Source organism: Cyprinodon variegatus, unplaced genomic scaffold (assembly GCF_000732505.1).
Source record: "Cyprinodon variegatus isolate N-32 unplaced genomic scaffold, C_variegatus-1.0 Scaffold205, whole genome shotgun sequence".
In the NCBI taxonomy this organism is placed as follows: domain Eukaryota; kingdom Metazoa; phylum Chordata; class Actinopteri; order Cyprinodontiformes; family Cyprinodontidae; genus Cyprinodon; species Cyprinodon variegatus.
The window spans coordinates 201,050-222,772 of record NW_015150658.1 but is presented as its reverse complement, the minus strand read 5'-3'; the positions used below and the strand labels follow the sequence as shown (position 1 = coordinate 222,772).

At 36.1% G+C, this 21,723-nt stretch overlaps 1 protein-coding gene across 3 annotated transcripts in view; it reads right to left on the bottom strand.

Moving 5' to 3' along the window:
- Positions 1-12,613: 12,613 nt before the first annotated feature.
- LOC107088070 (serine/threonine-protein phosphatase 2A 56 kDa regulatory subunit gamma isoform) overlaps positions 12,614-21,723 on the bottom strand; it is a 38,510-nt gene continuing 29,400 nt past the window's right edge. Inside the window, exons 10-14 of one of the 3 annotated variants that reach the window (XM_015380003.1) lie at positions 20,874-21,001; positions 19,295-19,396; positions 19,126-19,198; positions 16,339-16,455; positions 12,614-13,432 (exon numbers count right to left, since the gene is read on the bottom strand). In XM_015380003.1, coding sequence (XP_015235489.1) covers positions 13,298-13,432; positions 16,339-16,455; positions 19,126-19,198; positions 19,295-19,396; positions 20,874-21,001 — 555 coding nt within the window. In that variant the 3' untranslated portion in view covers positions 12,614-13,297. Of the gene's footprint in view, positions 13,433-16,338; positions 16,456-17,965; positions 18,755-19,125; positions 19,199-19,294; positions 19,397-20,873; positions 21,002-21,723 lie in introns of those variants that run through there. The other 2 variants (XM_015380004.1, XM_015380006.1) reach the window with 2 other exon arrangements.

Genomic DNA, 21,723 nt, shown 5'->3' with positions numbered 1-21,723 from the left:
AAGAATGTATTTATATCGGTTTATTTAGTTTATTCATAGTAAATTAGAAAACATTTATGTAAAGAAGTATTATTATAGAAAGCTGTGCATCAGACTAGTTGCAAGGATTGACATTTTTTTTTTCTGCAAATGTAAAGTTTGGATAAATAAGCCCTATTTTGCGTCTGATGTGGTTTTTTTGTTTTGTAGTTGAGGTCATTTTTTTTCTCAGTTTCAGTCCAACCATATTGTTTCTCTGTATATTCTGTTGTTCTTTTCCCACACAGTTTATGAAGAGACCATCAAACAAAACCAACATGTTAAAGCTTCACTTCTTCCTCCCGTTACTTTTATAGTTTCATCTCCTTGATTGTTGTATAGCATAATAAAATAAAAATGTTCTTTAATTGTCACTCAACAAACAACACGTCTCAGCAGATGTAGGTGCATTTAAAAAAAAACATTATAATTATTAAAAGTAAATCATACAGCCGCACAGGCATACAAGCAGTGGTGCATAGGAAATTTATATCAGTTAGATTTTATTTACAAAACAGCATCTAAAAACATTTAAGCTTTGCAGGTAGCTGCACACACTGTCCCTTTTCATTCTGCGTCTAAAACCATGCAACATTTTATTAGGGGTTTACTGCCAGTCGTTCTCTTTTGTTTGACATGGAGTTACAAACATGAATGATTAAATGTTGTGCTGTGATGGGAATGTTGTGAGCCTTGTGATTCTTTATGCCACCCAGGAGGCTTGTTTGTCTCTTACATGCAGTCTTCATCTAAACAAGCTTAGAGTGTAAACTGCCAGTCATAGTTAAGAGATCATAATAGCTGTCTGTAGGTCACACTCTGTGTTACGGCATGATTTTAGAACATAAACAAGGGGAAATATACATTCTCTTTTAACTGTGGATGTGGGTGATTATTGCCAATTGTCAGCAATTGCAGCTGTATATTTTTGTTGTCTGAAAATATTTTGTTTCTCGCCTTCAAATCTTCAAAGGGAAATATAAACATTTAATAACTATGCACAAGATAAAGACGGACTGCCAAGGAGAACATTAACTTTCATCCTTTCCGTCATTAGGTGCTTTAAATCCAACTAAAATCTTCAGGATATTTGGCTCATAAAAGAAAATAGTACTCCTTTACAGCTAATAAAAGACATAAATAAACCCACATCCGTATAATTCAGCAGAAACCGCAAGATAACATCTAAATGTCTGAACGACTCCAGCGTTCGCTTCAGCTTTAACATCTTGACTTAAATTATCAGTATGTTATGCCATGTAGGATGTCGATGTATATAATTTTCCGAAAGTTGTCATTACTTAGGTGTCAGTATGAGCATCCTGCCTTCTTATTAACATGAAAAAGAAAGCACAAGCCTATATCTAGGCATTATCCATAGCACGGTAGGCATTAAGGTTGGATGCTTTCAGATGTCTCTCTCCGTCTGAAGTTTACAAGCCTCCATATGATTACAGATTATCAGCTGCTCCTTTAACATCCTGTTTTGTCTCACACTGGACAGCAATAAAGGAGACATGCAAGATACATGAAAGGTTTCGGGCAAAACATGTGCAACAACTCAAGCGTGTACTGGGAACCATATGGGAGGAGATCGGCCACATATCAAAGAAAACTGTTTTTCTTTTGTCTAAATACAAAACATGCAGAAACTCTGGTATTATATTACAACAATGGCGTCACTCCACACAATGACTTACAAAAGATATCACACATCTAGATTACATTTACATTTTGTCATACAATAACCAAAACTTTGAATGTAATTTACTGCGATTTGGATCAACACAGGGTAGTCCAGGCTTATGAGGTTGAAGGAAAATCATATATGGCTTCTAAAATTTTTAATTAATAAAAATCACTTCATTAATAACTTCAGTTTAAGTATAACTATAACGGTTGTGTCACTGAGGTTTTGTTTTAGAGAACTTTCCGGAATAGACAGCATCATGAAGAACAAGGAACACAACAGGCAAGTCGGGGAAAGAAATAAAAAATTTTAATTTTTTGGGCGATAATAGATGTAGCATAGCAAAATAATCACAATTTAACAAAACACAGTTTTAAAGTTGCAGAGGTACTTACACTTTTTTATATTACATTTATCAAGAGTAAGACACAAAATATTCTCACTCCAGCCCTTTAGGTGGCAAAGTGTGTTTCTTTCCACACATGATGTTTTTAAAGTAATTGTTTTAGGCTTTAGCAGCCTTTAGTTTATGATTTTTGAAAGTAGGTTGAGTGGAAGTGAGATTGGAGAAAGGGGGAAGACATGCGGAAAAGCTCAACAGGCCGGGACTCGAACCCGCAACAGCTACGTCACGGACCAAATCCTATAAGGGAAAAGGAGAGAAAGAGTTGTGGTTAGTACACAGATCCATGCATTCAATAAGGTAGGCAGTATTCCACAGACTCTAGATAAGAAAGCCTTAAAGGTTGTGAAAACAATGAAACCCTAGAGTCAAAACAACTACATGTTAGTTATAATTAAAAAAAAAAAAAAAAAAACACATCTCAATATTGGTTTGAAAATCAGTTTTTTTTGGCAAAATCTTTTAGCCCTGGCAAACTGCAGTCCTGCCACCACAAAGCTAAACCATGAACTGACTGAATAGGACAAGGAGAGGACTATTTAGAGAAGCAGCTCAGGGCCCCGTGCTATCTGTGGGGAGCAGCACAGTTCATTCATGGTTTATTGATTGACAGGACAATTATCAGATGAAAAATCCACTGGACAAATCTGGACTGGTAGAAGGTGAATAAAAGTTTACAGTTAACCACAGTCTATGTAGAGACCACAGCAAACGAGCATTGAACATTTCAGATCTCTGCTTAATCCGCCATCTTTAAATGATAAGAGAACGGCAGGACTGTAAGCCTGCTCTGGCAGTAGATTAATCTGAACGGCAAGGAAAGCGCTGCACTTTCAGACCTTCATGCAAAAGGCAATAGAAAATAAAACTAACACTGCACATATTTTTTGCAGCTGCCAAATATCCAACATAGGGTCCACCATGCTGGACAGAATGAACCAGTTTTGAAAAAGTAAGGAGTTGGAAACATAGATGTTTCTGTTCAAATGTAGAAAGGGAAGCAAAAAAAGAATTCAAAAAATAAATAGTCAAGTGGAGAACAGATACCAAAAATCCCAACATATTCACACTCTGAGGTCCAGGGGTTTAAGGCAAGGCAAGGCAAGTTTTTTCTTTTAGCACAATTCATTACAAAGACAATTCAAAGTGCTTTATATGAATAGATAAAATAAAATAGAATGAAAATAAAAGTAAGTAATGACAAAAGACACCTGATAAAAGCAGGTATTAAAAAAAAAAAACTGTTGGACTACAACCTCAGTTAACAGTTTACCTTCAACAGTCAAAGGCAGCTTTAAACAAATGGATTTTTAACTTTGACTTAAAATAATTCAGCACTTCATAATTTCAGCACTTTTATAGTCTTCTGTGAGTTTGTTCCTGATAAGTGGAGCATAGGTTCATAGCATTGCTTCTCCATTTTTGGAGAAGCAGCATTTTTGAATTAGAAGACTTGAGTGGTCTGGGTGATTGATCCACTGAACAGATCTTTAATGTAATGAGGAGTTGATCCATTTAGTGATTTATAGACTAACAGAAGGATTTATAGTCCGTTCTGTACATTTCTTGCCTGGACTGCATAGACCTAAAATTTTTTGGAGGACCCTTTTAAGTTGATGTGTGCTGACGCTTCTTTATCCAATCTAAGTTCAAACTATTTTGAAAATAAAGTGGAAAAATATCAATTAGAAAGCATGCTGTAGGTGTAATTTAAGTTAGGTAGGTAAAAAAGTGAAATATTTAATCTCTGTGTTTTCCCTTTCTAGTTGTTTTAGAATCTCATTTTTTTACTGTAAATTTCAATCTTTTTAAAATTGTGAGGCTGTACACAAAAATACCATATTTGGGAACTTGACACGATAGTAAATACAATCAAAAAGATAATAGCATATGTAGTTTAAGGTCTGTTAACTCTTCATTTGTGCTTGAAGAAATCTAATTGGTTGAAACTATAAGATACAAAATCATACTGATGCAATTTTACTCTATGAGGAGCTAAAAAAATCCCAATACTCCTCCAATTCTTTATTATAGTTTCTTTAATGCTTATATTCTGTCTAATTTTAAATCAATGAAAAATATATTTTTATTCCACTATGGGGAACACTTTTTCAGATCTTATAGTTATGCTTAGGCGTTAAAATAATCAAAGGAAAGTCTTTGTAGGACAGATTGCAGCCCCCCATTTGACTGTAGGCAATGATGAATCACACAGCCCATTTAAACTCTGATTACATATGGAGCTTGTTACAGGACAAACACCACAGAAAGCAATCTAAATATTGTCAAGGTTAAGTTGTGTCAAAATGAGAACTTCAAGAGGTCCACCTGCATGTTCCTCTAAACAGTTCATTACTTCAAGCTATAAATCAAGTAAAAGTAAAGCTAAGCGTAAGCTGAGAGAAAGTTTAGTTAACGCTGAACTAAACATTACAATGGACAATTTATATATTCAACCTTGGTTTTACATACAATTAGGATTGAAAGCCTGCCTGACTTTACATTGTTGATATTTATTCATCATATATACTTTCATTCTGCCTTAAAGAAAATACGCTAAACCACTGAACACAGAGGACACTTTTAAAAAAAATCTGTAACTTTCTGATTTATTTTTTTTCTTTCTGGACAGAGATCCACTGTTTTTTTAGAATGATTAAGCTAGGAGGGTTGTGTTAATCCAATTTAAAAAAATCTTGGATACGATTTTGGCCGCTCTTGACTGCAGTTCATACCTAATTACTCCAATCAAGAAAATAAATGAAGCGGTTTTAACATCATTTGTTGTGGTTTCTTTTGGTTTGTTTTTCTTACTTCTTTGTGCTCAATTCTAGATAGTGAGGGATGAGCTTCTCATTGTTCCCATGAAGTGTGAGAGAGGCACGGGGGCCAAGTTGGTGTCTGAAACAGCTGATTAGATTACCCTGCTGGGACCGAGTGACCCTTTAGGCTGTGGCTACTACACAGACACTCACCTCAGCTGCCCTTCCTTCCAACTCTCATCCCAGCCGGTTCTGTCCCAGCGGAGTTGTATCTCCCCCTGTTGGATTGAGACTGAAAGTTATGTTGGCATTCACCACATACTGTGTCTAAGTGCATTTCACAGTGGCTTCTTTGGAGCTAAAATGTGTAGGAAAAATATTTGGCTCAACATAGCAGTGAAGAAATCCTATTCTCTTTTACATTTACAGTGAGAAGAACAAGTATTCGATACACTGCCAATTTTGAAGGTTTTCCCACTTGCAAAGCATGTAGAAGTATTTATTTTGACCATAGATATGCTTCAACTGTGAGAGACAGAATCTAAAACAAAAATCTGGAAAAACATGATTAATTTGGGATTTATTGCATGAGCTAAATATTTGATCACCTACCAACCAGTAAGAATTTCAGCTCTAACAGACCTGTTAGTTCTTCTTTGAGAAAATCTTGTTCACTTAAACAAACTCAAACCTCCACAATAGCCAAAACTAGTGTTGCACCAATACCTTTATCCGGCAGGGCTCCGATCCAGCACTAAAATGGTGGTATCGGTATGGACGAATACCGACAAATAGAGCACTGATACCATTTTGAGAGCCAAAGGTTTCTTCAACTATTGTCACCCATTCCTGGTAGGCAATAACAAGTTCTACTGGATTCACTTTGTATTAGTCTTTTTCCTGCTTCACAAAGGTAGGCAGCAGCTTGACAAAGACATGATGACAATTATTTTACATCCACGCAGTTTTTCATGTATCCACACACATCAATTTTAAACAGATGGTATCGGTATCGGCCAATACGGCACAGCCAGGTATCGGGTATCGGTGTTGGGGCTAAAAAATGGCATCATTGCAACACTTGCCAAAACCAGAGAGCTGTTTAAGGAGATCAGGGATAAAAAAGAAGGGGATGAACTTAAGGAAAATAAGCAAGAGCTTGCTGATTGGCCAACATTTGCTGCGGCAACCATAGGAAACTGGAAGAAGTCTAAGAAGATGGTCAATTTCCCAACATGTGGGGGGTTTCATCATTTTCAACATTTTGATTTCAGAAGTGTGTGTCTCACAGACCCGATTTAGTGGTGCATCAGATGTTTGTGAGCTTCTCAGGAGTGACAGTGGTGACAGCCAATCACACAAGAAAAGACAAAGGGCCAATCAGGGGCTTCTGGGCGGTCTAAGCTGCGGTTTTCAGCTTGGTCCAAGTGCTTGAGAAATGTATGTGTACTGTACTGTTATGTTGTTTTTGGACAGTAAATAGTGCAGGAGACCAAAATGGATGTTTGACAAAGTGCAGGGGAAAAAAAAAAAAAATTATGTACATGGGTTTGATGAAAGATCTCACCTTAAGGGAAATCAGTGATCAAGAGAAAGATTATTGATCAGCTCAGAACTACCAATGATCTGAAGAGGGCTGAGACCACAGTCTCAAAGAGGACCATTAGTTAGACACTACACTACACTATGGAAGATCAAACTCCAATCACTGTGTTTGGAGGACAAAGAAGGAGTAAATCCTATAAAAGTAGAGCTATTAAACCCATACAACTGGAGCTAAACAGATACATCTCCCAAGCTTTTTTTTTTCCCCCTTGTACATGTATCTTCCAATACCTGCATTTGTCAACAGATTCATTTGCATTCAGCAGCAATGCCTTGAAATCACCTGAAGCACATGCATTTCCTTTTATTTCATTGGCCATCTATTGTAAATGCTGCTTTAAATTACTTGATTTTTTTATGATTTTGAGACTTGTTTTATATTCATTATTATTGTGTTATTTTTTATTTGGTAGATAGATGAAGAGAAAGCAATATCAGCCATAAGATTCAGCCCAAAATGTTGGTTTGTTGAACATTAACAATGATAAAAATGAAAGAATTCTACTTGCTTCATAAAATATTCAGCAAAATCAGATATATATCAGTTATATACAGTCCTTACTGTTTAAATAAATTTAAAGCATGAGTTTGGATTTTTTCTTTTTGTATTATTCTATATTAGCTGTTAGTATGAATCAGTTTTTTTCTAGATAAGCTTTATACTCCAGCAATGAAACAGAACATATTGCAGCAAAGCTGACCTAAAAATAAGAAATTTAATTAGTCCAATTCTGACTCTGCACATGCCTTGTTTTTTAAGGCTGGTGGTAAAGAAGAGGGTCTGCTAACTCCAAAGGGTGTGATCATAGTTATGGCTTAACAATAAACAAATGGAGAAACAGTCAGAGGGGAGCTTAAGATGAGTACAGAATGAATTTTTACAAACAAGAGATGATTCTTTGGAGGTGAAGGTCTTGGTTGTGGGTCAGGAATCTGTGGAATCTTCCAACATGGCTTTGCTTTGAATTCATCTGTTTCTTTAAAGGTCTTAATTGTTTGTTTAAAGAATGTGTTAAGAGAGACGGGGGATCTGACGGAGAACCCAGATTAAGTCCTGCTGGGTTCTGCTTTGTATCCACTGGCATTCGTTCTGACAGTTCAGTGTTTCTCAGAAGTGAAGGACCTATGGGAGACATTTATGGAGGTGACTGATTCCATGTTAGTCACAAAGCTTCAACGTGGGAATAAGGAATAGAAAAGAGGTTTTAAGGTGTTTGAAAAATACAAGGTGAGACTGTTATGAATACGGATTGATCATAGTACTGATGATAGTACTGTTTTTTATTTGGCAGCTGGAGGTGATTGGTCAGACAATGGAAGCAGGTTATATTTGAGGAAATATAAAAAGGAAAAGTTATGAAGGTTTACCAGTGGGAGGGAGCTTACCTCTTTTCTTTCTGGTCTTCTGAACAAAATTCAAATGAACGTTAAAGAGTTTTAGTACAATTATTGATTTCTCCTAATGTCTGTGAAACGCCTAGAATGTGTTTATGTAAGATTTTCTCTGGCTGGGGCTGCGCTTGGCAGTCAGCAAGGTTCCAGATGGATGCCGATTTCCTTTCCAGCAGACTGCTAGTCTTGGTTATGGACCATATGTGAGTGAGGTAGGGCAGGTGAGGACATCTTGGCAACAACATTATACTCTTTCCAAGAAGAGTAAAAAGAGAGCAGAGAGATTTCTGATCTCCATTTGGGAGATTTTTTTTTCTCCGTTTCACAAAAACAGTTCACACATGTACAGACTGAGCCTTGGACACAAGGCATTTTATTTCTACCTTTTTTTTCCCCTTATCGCTCATAACGTCGCTACCTCATTGAACTCCTCGAAAGACAGGAATCACCACATGATGTGCTGCAGTAAAAAAACAAATCTCTGCTCTTATTTTGCTGACAGACATGGAGTGAAATTCTGCTTTAGATAGAACCTGATCAGTGAACAGGGCTCTAGTTTAAGAATTAAACTTATTATTAAGGATCTCAACAGTCACCTTTCTCTCAAACAGAGAGCAATCATTCGTCAACTGAATTAATTTTTTACAGCATGTTGAGTCATAATGGCATAAAATATCTGTATATTGTAAAAATGTTATTGGAATAAGCAGAGCACTGGATTTCAGCAATTTAGAGACCGTATCAAACAGATATTGTGAAATGGTGAAAGCATTTTAGGAATGAGGGAATGCTCTTCAGGAACCAGTAGAGTATGGTTACAGTTTGTTGTATTTTTGAACAAATATGGGAGAGATGGAGGTGAAAACCTATACCCTTGACTCCCTAATGACACTCAAAAGTTTACTTAGATTGATGCAATCAACCTTTTCCTTAAGATAAGCCCATATATAAGCCTACTCTGACCCCCAAATTTGTCCTGTAGCTTAAAGGGTGGATGATAACTGTGGCCTGCCTTCCTGAATGACACTGCTGCCATCTAGAGGAAATAAAAAATCTAAAATAAAAAAAGCCTCAACTAACAGAAATCCTTTTTTTTTTTTTTGCAGTTTTAAACCTTTAAACCTTTTAGGTTTTCTGGTGTCAATTAACCTTGTGTGTTACATGCAGAGAAGAGTAAGCAGATCACTAGCAAACCAAAGAAAAAAGCTTTTTTTTGTACAGTCTTTATGCACTTTTTAAGAACTCAAGGTGTTGCTGATATCACTTTCATTGCTGGTGAAAATTCTCAGTCATCCAGGTCATAGTCATTCCAAAAAACTTTAAAAATAATCCACTGGACTTTGTTTCCAAGTTTGAAGACCTTTCGCTTCCCATCCAGGAAGTTTTTCAATTCAAAATGTCAGACATAGAAATAGAGTGGACCAATAAAAAGCCTTTTTATTGGCTTAGAATTCTGCATGTTTCTAAGGTAAAACAAGGCTTTGTTTTAGTCCACTCTATAAAGCCTTGAAGTCAACGCTATTTCTGACATTTTGAATTGAAAAAGCTTCCTGGATGGGAAGCGAAACGTCTTCAAACTTCAAACAAAAAAGTCCAGTGGATTGTTGTTCAACTTTTTTGGAATCACTTTCATTCCCGTGCAACATCAGAACAAAGGATTAGCTTAACACACTGAACTTAAATTAAGCATTCATTGATTAAGAAAAGTTTAACTTCTGTGTAGAAGGGATTCAATGAATGCCAGAAGAGTGTCTAACTAATGAATCAGGTTGGTCAAAAGTTTAAATCTTGCCCAGGAATAAATTAACTCAAACTGGTTTTGACATCAGTCATAACCAGAATTATTTACAGTCCACCTTAATTCATTTTGATATTTTTGCTACTGTATTGCAGAAAATGACAAACCTTTCAGAAGGTTTCATCTTTGATCAGCCCTTTAGACTTGCTTTTCAGATCAATGTCTAATTCAGTGGTCTAAAATCTTCAAAGGCTGATAACCTGCAACATCTAGATGTCTCTGCTTTAACACATCCAATATAAAATGAGCTCATTAGAGGAGCTCTGTAGAGTTCAAATGCACTCTAGTGGGGTCATTTGATTCATGTGCATAAGGCAAGTGACACATCTAAAAGACGCAGAAAAGCAGCTTTGAAGATTTGAGTTTGCAAACACTGGTCTAGTTTAAATGCAGCTTTAATTGGAGGTAAGTTAAGGAAATCGGTTCACACCTTCCCTCTTTATATCAAACAGTCCAAAGGTAAGATATTAGCCACTCCGTTCCAACACAGGTCACCGGGCCATCCCAGGGCCACACAGACTGTGCTTTTCAATGGTTCTCAGAAGTCAAAATTTCAAATTGGAAGTTGCTCATTTATATTGAAAAGCCACACAAATTCAGAATTATCAGTTGAAAAGTCAGAACCACTGGATTGTACCTTAAAATGGATACTAAATACATGATTATTATACCTTTTCTGCTTTGACTGTAGTAGTTATTTATGTTTAAATAGAATCAATGACCTACAAATTAGAAATGGGGACATTAAAAATGGTTCTTCCTCCAGAAAAATATCCCTCAGTGCTTTTCTGTTATACACTTACAATTGTATTTCCAATGTATAGTTTGGGAGCTGCAATTGCTTTAATATGTCATTTCAGCCGTAATTTGCTCCTTAGACCCTCAGGGCTTAAGTCACTGGTTCAGTTACTACTTGTTTAAAAATGGTAAGTTTCATTGCAGCGTATAAGTGCAGAATATGCTGCAGAACAGATTTTGTCATGCTAGAGTTGCCGCAGCAGCCATAGAGAATAGGATGGTCCGCAAACTAAGAAATTGAACGCATTAACCTTTGTGATGACGTCACTCCAAATGATCCAACTCATATCCAAGACACTAATTAACAAACCATGTTTTGTTTTTTTGTCTGTGGGAGGAAGCTGAAGTACCTGGAGAGAACCCAAGCTTGCACATGGGGAACTTTCAACTATGTAGGAAGAACACAGGCCTTGTTCAGACCCTCTTTCTGTAACCAAGACATGCAAAACAATTGTGTTCTGAGCTCCACGTCCTGTCATTGAAAGTCGGTTTAAAGGACGATGGACCTCTAAATTTGAGTAAAGAAATACAGGAAAATCTTGACTTTCAAAGTCTGATCAAAATTGCTCAGTGAAATTTGAGCCTGGTTATTCCTGAATACAAACATAAAACATTAGATCTTTAAAGCTGCAGTGAGGATTTTCATATCCCACTTAGGACCATGAGCAACACTGCATGCACAAATAGAAATATTTACCCCCAAATATCTCTTTATTCTACAGATGTTTACATTTCTATTGACAGATGTTAAGGAACATTGTGTGCATTACTGTCAAACACTTAAAAAGAAGAAAAAAAATTCAGTAAAAACAACAAATACTTTTTATGTACAAATACAACTAAAACATGGACAAAAAGTGGCAGAATGATTTCTTTCACTTGCTATTGATGTTTTTATTCTGTACAGAGGGACAATTTGTACAAAATAATCTAGATATATAACACTACATGAAACAAGGTAAATCATATATACAATAAATGAATCATATAGTACAGGTCACATACAAAAGGACACTTAAGTTAACAAGTTTTGGAAATTATGTGTTAAAATTAAAAGATTCTCTGGAAAGAGAACAAGCCAAATCATTTCTAAATCATCTCTTCTTATAAATGACTTGTTTTCAGCACTAAAAGAAAAACTTCCAACAATTTGGGCTCATAAAATTAAATACATTTCTCCCAGCAGGCAGGACTGTTTCATAAACCCAAATGACTGAGAATTGAATGGCATTCCTCCAGGTTAAAAGGTACATGTTTGACATGGTAAGTCTAAATTTACAGCTTTTTGCATTCAAGCAAATACAGTATTAATACAGTTCAACTAAGTCACAATGTCAGTTTCTTTTTCACATCTGGCATTTTTGAGGTCATTTTCACACCAGTCCATTTCAGCACTGGTTTTTTTTTTTTTTTTTTTAATGGCCAGGGATGGAAAAAAAAGACAGACAATACAATGAAATACAACACATATAAATGAAGAGAAAAGAAATAAATCCAGCAGATGTTCTTAGTTTAAACAATGGTACTTACTGGAAAGGTTCTTGCGTCTTTAAATCTTCGACTCCAAGAGGGGCTACACTTATTTAACTCAAGAAAATGTAGAAATTAAAGATAAACATCTACATTTCAAGGAACCATTTTCATCGCTTGTAACACATAAAAAATAAAATAAAAAAATGGTAGAACTATCTAGTTAGAAACTACTTTTTAATAAATATCCCTACCTTAAAGCATACAACAGATTAATTAAATCCTTAATTTAGCCCCAGTGGCTAAAGATAATGTGTAGCAGAGCTTTTTGACGTAACAAAAGAGGCGTTTTCCTCAAAGTCATAAAAAAAAAAATCTTCACTAAATTGTACTGTTTGCACAGAAAGTCTACGCCTCACCACTGAGCCTTCCATTTTGCCTTCGGTGGGCTGCCATTATATCCTGCATCCAGGCCCAGCAGCATAGGCAGTAAATGAAGCAGTTTCTATCACCAGTAAATAATGTACCATTGTTTGAACTTATCTGGTTACCAAACATCTTTGAGAGATATTGGAAAGCAAGCATAAAAAAGGAGCGGCGTATGGCACGAAAACAATAAGACGAAAAGATCAGAAATGTCCACGGGACATTGGTTTTTCTCTTTCCTTGCCATTTTCTTATTTTATTTTACCTTAAACAACACAAGGCTAAGAACAGGCCCAAGTTTGGTCTTAAGTGTGCTGAAGAAACAAAGTCAAATAGTGGCAACAAACGAAGGCAAGCAGCTCTATGAAGAGTCACAGATAAAAACTTAAATCTAAGCATTAAGAACGCAGCAGTATTGGCACCTAAAAGATGTTTGTTCAAACAGAAATTAAGAAAAATTCTTATTTTTTTTTTATCCAAACAGCAGAATTTTTATTTCTGTTCCCTCTAAACAAGAAGACACAATCCTCGGACAGTGAATGAAGCGATATCGGACTTGCTGTTAAAAAGGTTAATAGAAACAGATGAAATAAACCTGCGTTGTGCTGTCTGGACTCCCAGGCTTCACCTTTACAGTGAATGCACCAGAGATGATGCAAGGAGAAGAAGTGGTGATGAAAGGATGAGGAAAACGCTGATAGACAAAGACAAAGCATGTCACAGGGTAAAAGACACAAACATACCCCCACTCATCCTCTTATAAAGAAAATAACCTGAGAAAGTGGAAAACAGAGAGGTGGTTGAAGAGGTTCTGCACACAGGCAGCAGGAATGAAGCCAAAATAGGGGTTCAGGGTGAAAAGAAGGATGGTTTGCCAATGTTATTCTGGCACCAGGGCTAGCATGATGTCCATGGCTCTATGGGGTACAAGGGATCTAGAGCCCATCGTGGGTGGTCAACATTTCTTCAGCTCTGCGGTGAGACTCCAAGGCTTTTGTGGTGTAGATATCCTGAGGCAACTCAGATTTGCGTCTCACCATGGGCCGCTCTTTGCGCTGTTCACCCTGCAACTGTGAAAAAAGTAAAAGGAAATTCAGTTATCCCGAGTCCCTGTTGTATTGCATGGAAAACCCCATGTTTTAAGTGCTTCTCTTTAAATTAACCTTGAAAGCCTGAAAATCAAGCTGCACAGTTTTACGGGGCAGTTTTGTTTTGTGGACTTCCTCAAGGTTTTATTCCGAGAAGTGTTTTTTTTTTTCCTCTTTACTGTTTGTTTATCCTCCAATATTGATCCAAGGGACTCTAGGGATATCCGTCATTGTTGTGCTAATTTATTCCGACTGTGTGATCAGTCAAAGTCTCTGATCTGCAACCTGTAGCTCTGGAGCGACAGGTGGCTCTTTGGAGCCTCTACAATGGCTCTCTTAATAGTGGCCATAAATGATAGAGGAATGCATCATGATTTGGGGAGTGTTGGCCTAGTGGGTTAGAGCAATGGGCTTGCACCCTGAGAAGGTTTCAAGTATCCAGTTTGATCCCCACAGCCTCAACTCTGGGTTCCTGACAAGACCCTTGACCTCTGATTGCTCCTTGAGTTCCACACAATGACAGCCCACTGCTCCCCAAGGGGATGGGTTAAATGCAGAGGTAAATTTATCCAATATGAGATCAATACAGTTCAAATATTATTATTCTAATATAGTATACCTAGTATAGTAGACCTGGAACAAAATAATGACATTTTGTTTAAAAGTCATTTAACTGGGCTCAGAGGAAAATAGCTTTGGACTTGAAAGGTTGCCATAATTCCAATCTATTGTACCTAACTGCCCAAAAAATTAAGCAATTGTTAAATGAAAACTTTTATTTTTATAAATTAGACTCTTAATTATTAACCCATACTATAATTTTTATATAACTGATCACAGTGATAATTAAATAAGATTAGTGATTGTGTTTTGAAAACATTTTGATGTCCATGTTAACTATGTCCTGTTAGAGCAGTCATACTTGGTGTTCCTCAAGGTTCTGTTCTCATCACCTACTTTAGTAGGTGATGAGGAACACGGTATAGTGTTGTAAAATTGGTATCTATATGCTGATGATACCCAGCTTAAACATTAAGGGATCCAGGTTCATAAATTGTTCTTCTTAATAACAAGATTATCATTAAACACCAACAGAGAACATCGATTCTTGATCCCGATAACATTCATAATGTAGATGATGACTATTGTTTTGAATTCTTTACACCAATTACTGCTTCAGCCTTTAAAACCGTTTTGGCATTCTGATTGTCAAAGATACAGCAGAGCAGATTTCAGCTGGAACCGAACACAAAAGAAAAAATATCTTCAACTTTGACTTCCCGAAACAACGTAGGAGTTACTTTTAGAAGAGATTATTTCTTCTATTATCTCAGCAGAAATGACTGACGAAAAAAAAAGGACAAGTTAGAGTCTGATATCTCAGACTCTGACCTTGCCATTTCTCTCAGACCCCCGGAGGTTGGGTGAAAGGTTTCTTACACTTCCAAAGCCTCAGCACTGACAGAGTGGCTTGATCTTTCCAGCCAGGATATGGACCTTAGGATCATTCCCCACGTTCACTGCAGAAACACTAATAAGCCTTTAAAAAATCCACTAGTTGGGCAATGAAGGATTTTAGCTCAGTGACTCTTTCCCCTTTCATTTCAGCTTTCAGCAAAATGCAGTTTTTAATCCCTTATTGTGATAGCATTGTATTTTTGCCTTTTTTTAACCATCAGTTTTTTTTCTGTTTACATTTTAATGGCCATATAGATAAACATTAGTTGCACATATAAATTGTGATTAATACAACAAAACCCTAAACGTTGGGAGCAGCAAATATTAGTCAATCAAAATGACTGTGGAAGAAATCATGAAAATGATCATACCATCGAGTCAAGACCAGCCACTGTGAATGGGTATGAAAACAAATATATGCATAATTTCTTCTTATTGGCTGGTAGGACAGAAATTTTGAATCTTTTTTTGGTGTGCCTGTTCTTTACCAAATTCTTTTTTTAATGAAGGTTTTACAGTAAAGACAGAATCAAGGAAAACTGCCAGTTGTGTAGCAATGGTTCTTTGCATAATTGTTAATTTGTTTAGTTAAAATTTCTTGCGATATGTATAATTTTAAGAGTTTGTTATATAGAAGCTGTTTTTTATGTTAATTATTTTTGTGTGAATGAATCTTATGTAGAACAGGAACCCGCTGGAAAACAGTTTTAACTGAGTCAGACATGGGTTACTGCAATGCTTTTAACATTTCCTTGTATAAAAAATACAATAAAATGAGTCACCTTTTTTATATATTTTGCTAAATATTATATCTGTTATATCTTCATGTCTAACTTGATTTACAGAATGCATGTTGGCAATAAAACTACAAACCAAAAAACTTATCCTACCCCTTTTTTAATGTTCTTTCTTTTTTTTAAATCTGATTTCAGTCCTTGGACATGAAGATATAGAAAGAAAAAGGTCAATGTATATAATTTTCTTCTTTGAATAAAAAAAAAAAAAAAGAAAAAAAAAAGAAAAAACACACCAACAAACTAAAAAAACTATGTGAAAACAAATTAAACCTTGTCAGGCATTGTGATGTGGAAACAGTGTATATACTAACAGGATAAACAAAAAAAGTGATTGTACTTTAAGACATTCTGATACAGTATATGTAAGTATTTGGCTCATAAATTTATGATCACCTATATTTATGTATCTTATATTACACACAAACACCTCTGCATTCCTGTAACAACAGTATTAAAACAATTTAAGTGTCTTTACTGTAGGATTTAGTCGTTTGGTAGACATGTCTGAGTTTTTGCGTAAATGAAAAAGGTTTTAACTAAAATAGTAACAGTGCAAGCAGGTTGATGAGGATAAACCTATTCATCATAGACTGATTACAGTAAAGGTGGAGACAGAGAGAAAGTCAGGTTTACCTGAGTTGCGCCCTCCTCAACTGTCTTTTTTAACCTCTGCACATCTTCTATCAAAGGGACATCCGTCTCCATTGCTACAGGACTACTGAGGTCATAGGAATCGAGATACAAACAGAACTACAAAGCAAAAAGAGGGGGGGACAAAGAAAAAAAAAGGGGGGGGGGAAGAAAAGAGATTCAGTAGCATGCAAGAAGAAGTATTCAAAAAGGTTTAAAGCCTGAAGTTTGCTACGGCTGAGGTAAGGAAACGTTTTAACTGTTAATTTATAGAGCTACCACTTTACTTCAGAGACATCCCTGCAGCTTGCCGTCATCAGACTGCGGCTGCTAATCAGCATCCCTGTATAGCTTTAAACAATTGCTGTTTTACAAAGGCTAAGAGTTTCTGTCAAACAGGTTCTATGTCTTAAAGTCCTCTTAAGGAAATGCCAAAAGAAAGTCCTGGTGTCACTATAGTTCCTCCCAGGAATGCAGTTTTGCCCCTACCCAACCTGTTGCTGTGAGATGCAGGCCAGATAGATAAAGAAGGCAACTGCTTCCATAAAATAAAATAAAAGCAACATAAAGCTGGAAATATTGTTGGTCTTGGAACATAATCTCACAGCGTGTAAATGAAATCAACAATGCAATCTCTATGGTAACGCTGTTTAAAAGTAACATGTCAATTATCATTATTATACTTCGACGTTCACCAATCAGTTAGAGATTGGATTTTACCTCAACTGGTAGGTCGTATAGTGAGAAAGATGTTTGCTATAAAACTGAAAACTAAATCTTTTTCTATAAATGCATCGCAACGAGGACACACTGTCATGCATTTCAAGATCGATAAGAAAATAAAAGAAAAAAAAAATAGATGAATGTTAGGGGCATGCTTAGATGAAGATTGATTATTATTACCTCAGTTGATGCACATGCAGGGTATGACTGGTATTACACCTGTTATAGATCTTAAGATTAATCTTAAAACTTGTGAAACCCTAAATTGTCCGGCAGGACCAAAGAGAACTGGAAACTATTATGGAGACAGCAAAATGTATAACTACAATAAATATATTTAAATTATTTTCTTACCGCAAAACCACAGCCTTTAATTTAGAAAATAGGTCTAACATGTGTGTATATGCAAAGGTTAAAATGCATACATCTAAAAATCCCACTATTTATGGGATGAATAACAAATTTCAGAAGTAAAATTCTCTGCTAGTCACTACTATTAGGCTAAGAAGTAGTTAACTCAAGTAGAAAAAGAATAAAATTAACCAGATATAGACAGCTAGCAAGGATCCAGGTAACTGGAAAGATTTGTAAAGTATGTCCAAACTCAATGTTCCCTGAACATATCCACACTAGAGATGTTTATTCTGTTTTCTTGTGATGCTAAGCTTATTTTAGCTATAGCCTTAGGTTGCCTAAAGACCATAAGAATGAAAACGAGAAACAACATGATGCTCATAATCATCCAAATGACCCACGGGAAGATCCGTCTGTCAGAGTTGCCCACAGAAATGAGCTGGAAAAAGTTTTCAGGGGTATATTAAGCTAACCATAACTTAGCAGTCATTTGGCTAACATTCACGCCCCAGATTTAAAACAGAGTACACTGTTTGAATAAATTTGGACAAAAAAGGAGGAAAACATGTGACATTTATTCATTTAATGAAACAGGTCATCAAAAGTTTCCAAAAGTCTAACAGAGCTTTAGGATTTCGACCATCAGGAAAGAAGATGGAAGGCCAACAAAAGCCACTTCTGAGCAACATCATACAAAAGGATTTACACGCCACTCATTGTGGTCAAATATGGAGAAAATAAATTACACTGAAAACCTTAAATCAATTTGCAAGAAAAAAACTAAAACAGTTAAATTAAGGTCATAGTTTAGCATTTTTTCTGAGTCAGTTTTCTTAGGCAGAAATTTGATCTTCCACAACAATTTATCCTAAGCCTCAAAGTTTTATTTAAGTTTTAGTACTTAATGTTACTAAGCTCAGCGTACAAACAGAGTCAGAAGCTGAAAATCTGATCTTTTCTTAGTCAGGGAACTCAACAGATCTAGTTGCTACCTGTGTTAGCCATTTTCAGAGAGGTGCTTCAAAACAGAGTCAGATTTATCCCCATCTAGAAGATTGATGGATTGCTAGAAGTCTTTAGGCAATCTCAAAGCAAAAAAAATAAAATAAATTAAAAAAAATAAAAGATTAATTTCCTGTAAAAACAAGGACTATAGCTAGCAATGCTAATTTTGCCAGTTTAATAGTTGAGTTACCAACAAAGTACAAAAAAATTAAATAGCATAAAATCACGTTTCTTGAAGGATAATCAGATTAGGCTAAACTCGGTTTTTGGGTGTCTGAGCTTTACAAAATGATTCAAAACTGACTCCAAATTCTTCAAATCGGTGCGTCTCCAGTTTCTGCATGGAGCACAAATAACAGACAGGTATCAAAGAGATAATATTTACTTTAGCCCCCTATGTTAATAAAAAAAAAAACAAAAAAAAAAAACAAGTCAAGATCTTAACAGTAATATCTGAAGATGTGTAGGCTCTCTTGATCATCAACCAACTTTTAAACAACACTTATATGAACCCCCAATGGAGTATAAATTAAGGATTTACAAAATATCCCCATATTTCTGTCTGTAACGATTAAAATCAAGTGAGTTTAGAAAACACATCCCTTTCTGCATTCTGGTATCTTCACTCTAAACCCTGTTTTATAAATGAGTGACACCAGCAGAGATAGAGAAAAAAAGATATGCATTAACATCACATTTAGAGCTCACCTGTGGATTTGACTTGGCAAGGTTCTCAATCTTGATCCACGCCTCTTCTCGTTCTTTTGACTTTGCCTTTTCTCTGTTGGTGCAAAAAGACATTTATCTCACTTTTAAGCTCCAGCACACTGGTTTGTCCTGATTTGAGCCATCTTAAAAAGGAGAAGAAAGGACTTACTTGTTTTTCTCTGCCCTGAACTGCTGTGTGCAATCATCAAACAGCTTCTGATTCATCTCCATAAAAAGCTTCAGAGCGTTGTAGATGAGGCCATGGATGGTCCTGTGAACATAAAACAAATACATGATGTTCTTCCTGGGAGCAACAACGGCCAATTGGGAAGAATTAAAAAACAAAATTGAGGAAAAATACAAAATATTAAAAGCTTTCTAAATACTATAAAAAAGATTTTGTTTTTTAGTTGAGATATTTTATCAGGTTAATGTCACAATGTGTGTCACAATGAAAGAAAAACATACAATTAAATAAAATTAGATTTCTAAGTCGTGCGACAATCTTTCGATTGGGCCGACTTTCAGCCTGATCATGAGTCGTGTAGTGTACAGGGGAGGAGTGAGCAGCCTCTCACGACCACCTCCCGATCAAGGATTGTGAGGTCGTGGGCAAATTGCTCAGGGCGCATGCGCAAAGAAGGATTTTTCTTTTTATTCTTCCTCTTAGATGTAAACAAGGCAGCATGGCAGGAATGCAGTTCTGTTTGTAAAATTGACAGACTATAGTGGCGGCGTTTGCTCAGCCATTTCTTTTTTCCAAATACATCGTCACCTTTTCTTCTTAGGGCTTTTAGCAAAAAATTGCAAAAATTGCCAAGGCAGCACGTTTCACTCTAGTGAGCTTTATATTCCCCTTCCGGATGGATGAGTCAGAGCAGCTCCATCTCATAGTGGAGCTGAGTCCGACATGGTTTTTATTCGTACAGTGTGAGCAGGTAGATCGCATCAGAGCGTTGGGCCGAACATAAATCGTGAGCTGTGAGCTCACACTGTACGACTAAAGCAGCAGCTGCGTGCAACGATTGAAAAAAAAATAAAATAAAAATCGTACAGTGTATGCCCAGCTTTAACAAACATCTTTTGAAAGATAAATTTAGGAGATTAGATTTTGTGTCGGTGTAGGTACCAGATCCACTCAGGCCCTCTGCATGCTAGTGACTTTAGGCTATATGGTTGGCTGAAAGTCGTCCCAATGACCTTATATTGTGGTTGCTGAGTGAAGAATAACATAATGTCGCTTCCGTGTGACGAGTCGGTGGCATCTGTGTTTCTAATGACCAATGAAGTTTTATCTGATTGATAACAAAACTGAAAAAAAATCTGTTTATGGTGAACAAAGTAAGTGCAGACCATGATATAAAGGGTGGAGAGCTGGGTAGGTCTGTGGCTAGCAGTGCTCAGTAGCTAACAGGTTAAACCTCTTTTAGCTCAATCAGTTTGCCATATTAAAATACACAAATTTTTATTTCTTGTCAACAACAAGGCAGCACTTTCCTACAAGACTGTTTTGGCTACTTTAAATCGCCAAGGAAACAATATAATAGCAAATGAAGGTAATTATACGTTGAGACTGCAGAAGAGATTTGATTCCTAAGAAACATTTGCATTAAACCAAGTGGTGTTTCTAAAATGATGCAGAAACCCTTGAAAGCCCTAAGCTGAGTCAGACAGCATGTGAGAAGCAGTCCAAGCTAAACAGAAACATTCACAAAAACAACAGCAGGTGGCAATCCTGCACAGCTTACTTGTTCCAGTGCGTCTTTGAGTTGCGGTATAGAGCTGGAAACATAATGGGCAGGATCTTTGCTGCGTTGTCACTGATCAGACTCATGATGTACTCGTTGTTCCAGTAGTACAAGGCCCGTTCTGCCACCTGGGGGAAAATAAATAAATAAAAAAATCCCATCTCTGTTAGACGTATGCTGGGAATGTGTTGGCTCAATTAGATGAACCTCACCCTATGCGGTGACTTTTATGTTTGAATGCAATCACTCATTTTAATCAGAGACACTAAGACACAGTTACTGGGAAGGAAAAAAAGGCTTTCCTATCACACCGAATACCTACCAACAAAAGAAATAAGATGGATTTAGGGAAATGATAGAAAGACCAAGATAAATTATTTATTTTTTTGCTTATTTTTCTTTGTCACTAAAATGGGTATTAATAAGAAATAAAAAGCTTGAAATTGTAAATATTTCTCCTAGTGAAAAACTTAAACTTGAAAAAATAAATAATAATAATAATATATATAATAATCTGCATATAAAAGTACCTTTGATATATTTGTGACAAATGGCTACAAAAATCTAAAGACCATCAATAGCAGTATACTTCATTAGCACATTTTAAGAACATCAACATCAAGTTTAATCAGGATAATTATATTTTTTGCGATTGTAATTAAAAGTAAAACTCTTAAGTCATTTTTGAGAACAGATTGCATGATAGTGTGTCAAACTTTGAACACACGTCCTGCTGTGAAAGTCTAGTTCATAATTATAACTACTTAACCAACCAGTTAATGTAATGATGCATTTGTATCACTACATTTCACACAAAAATGGAAGTTAATCCTCTTCTAAAATATACTGA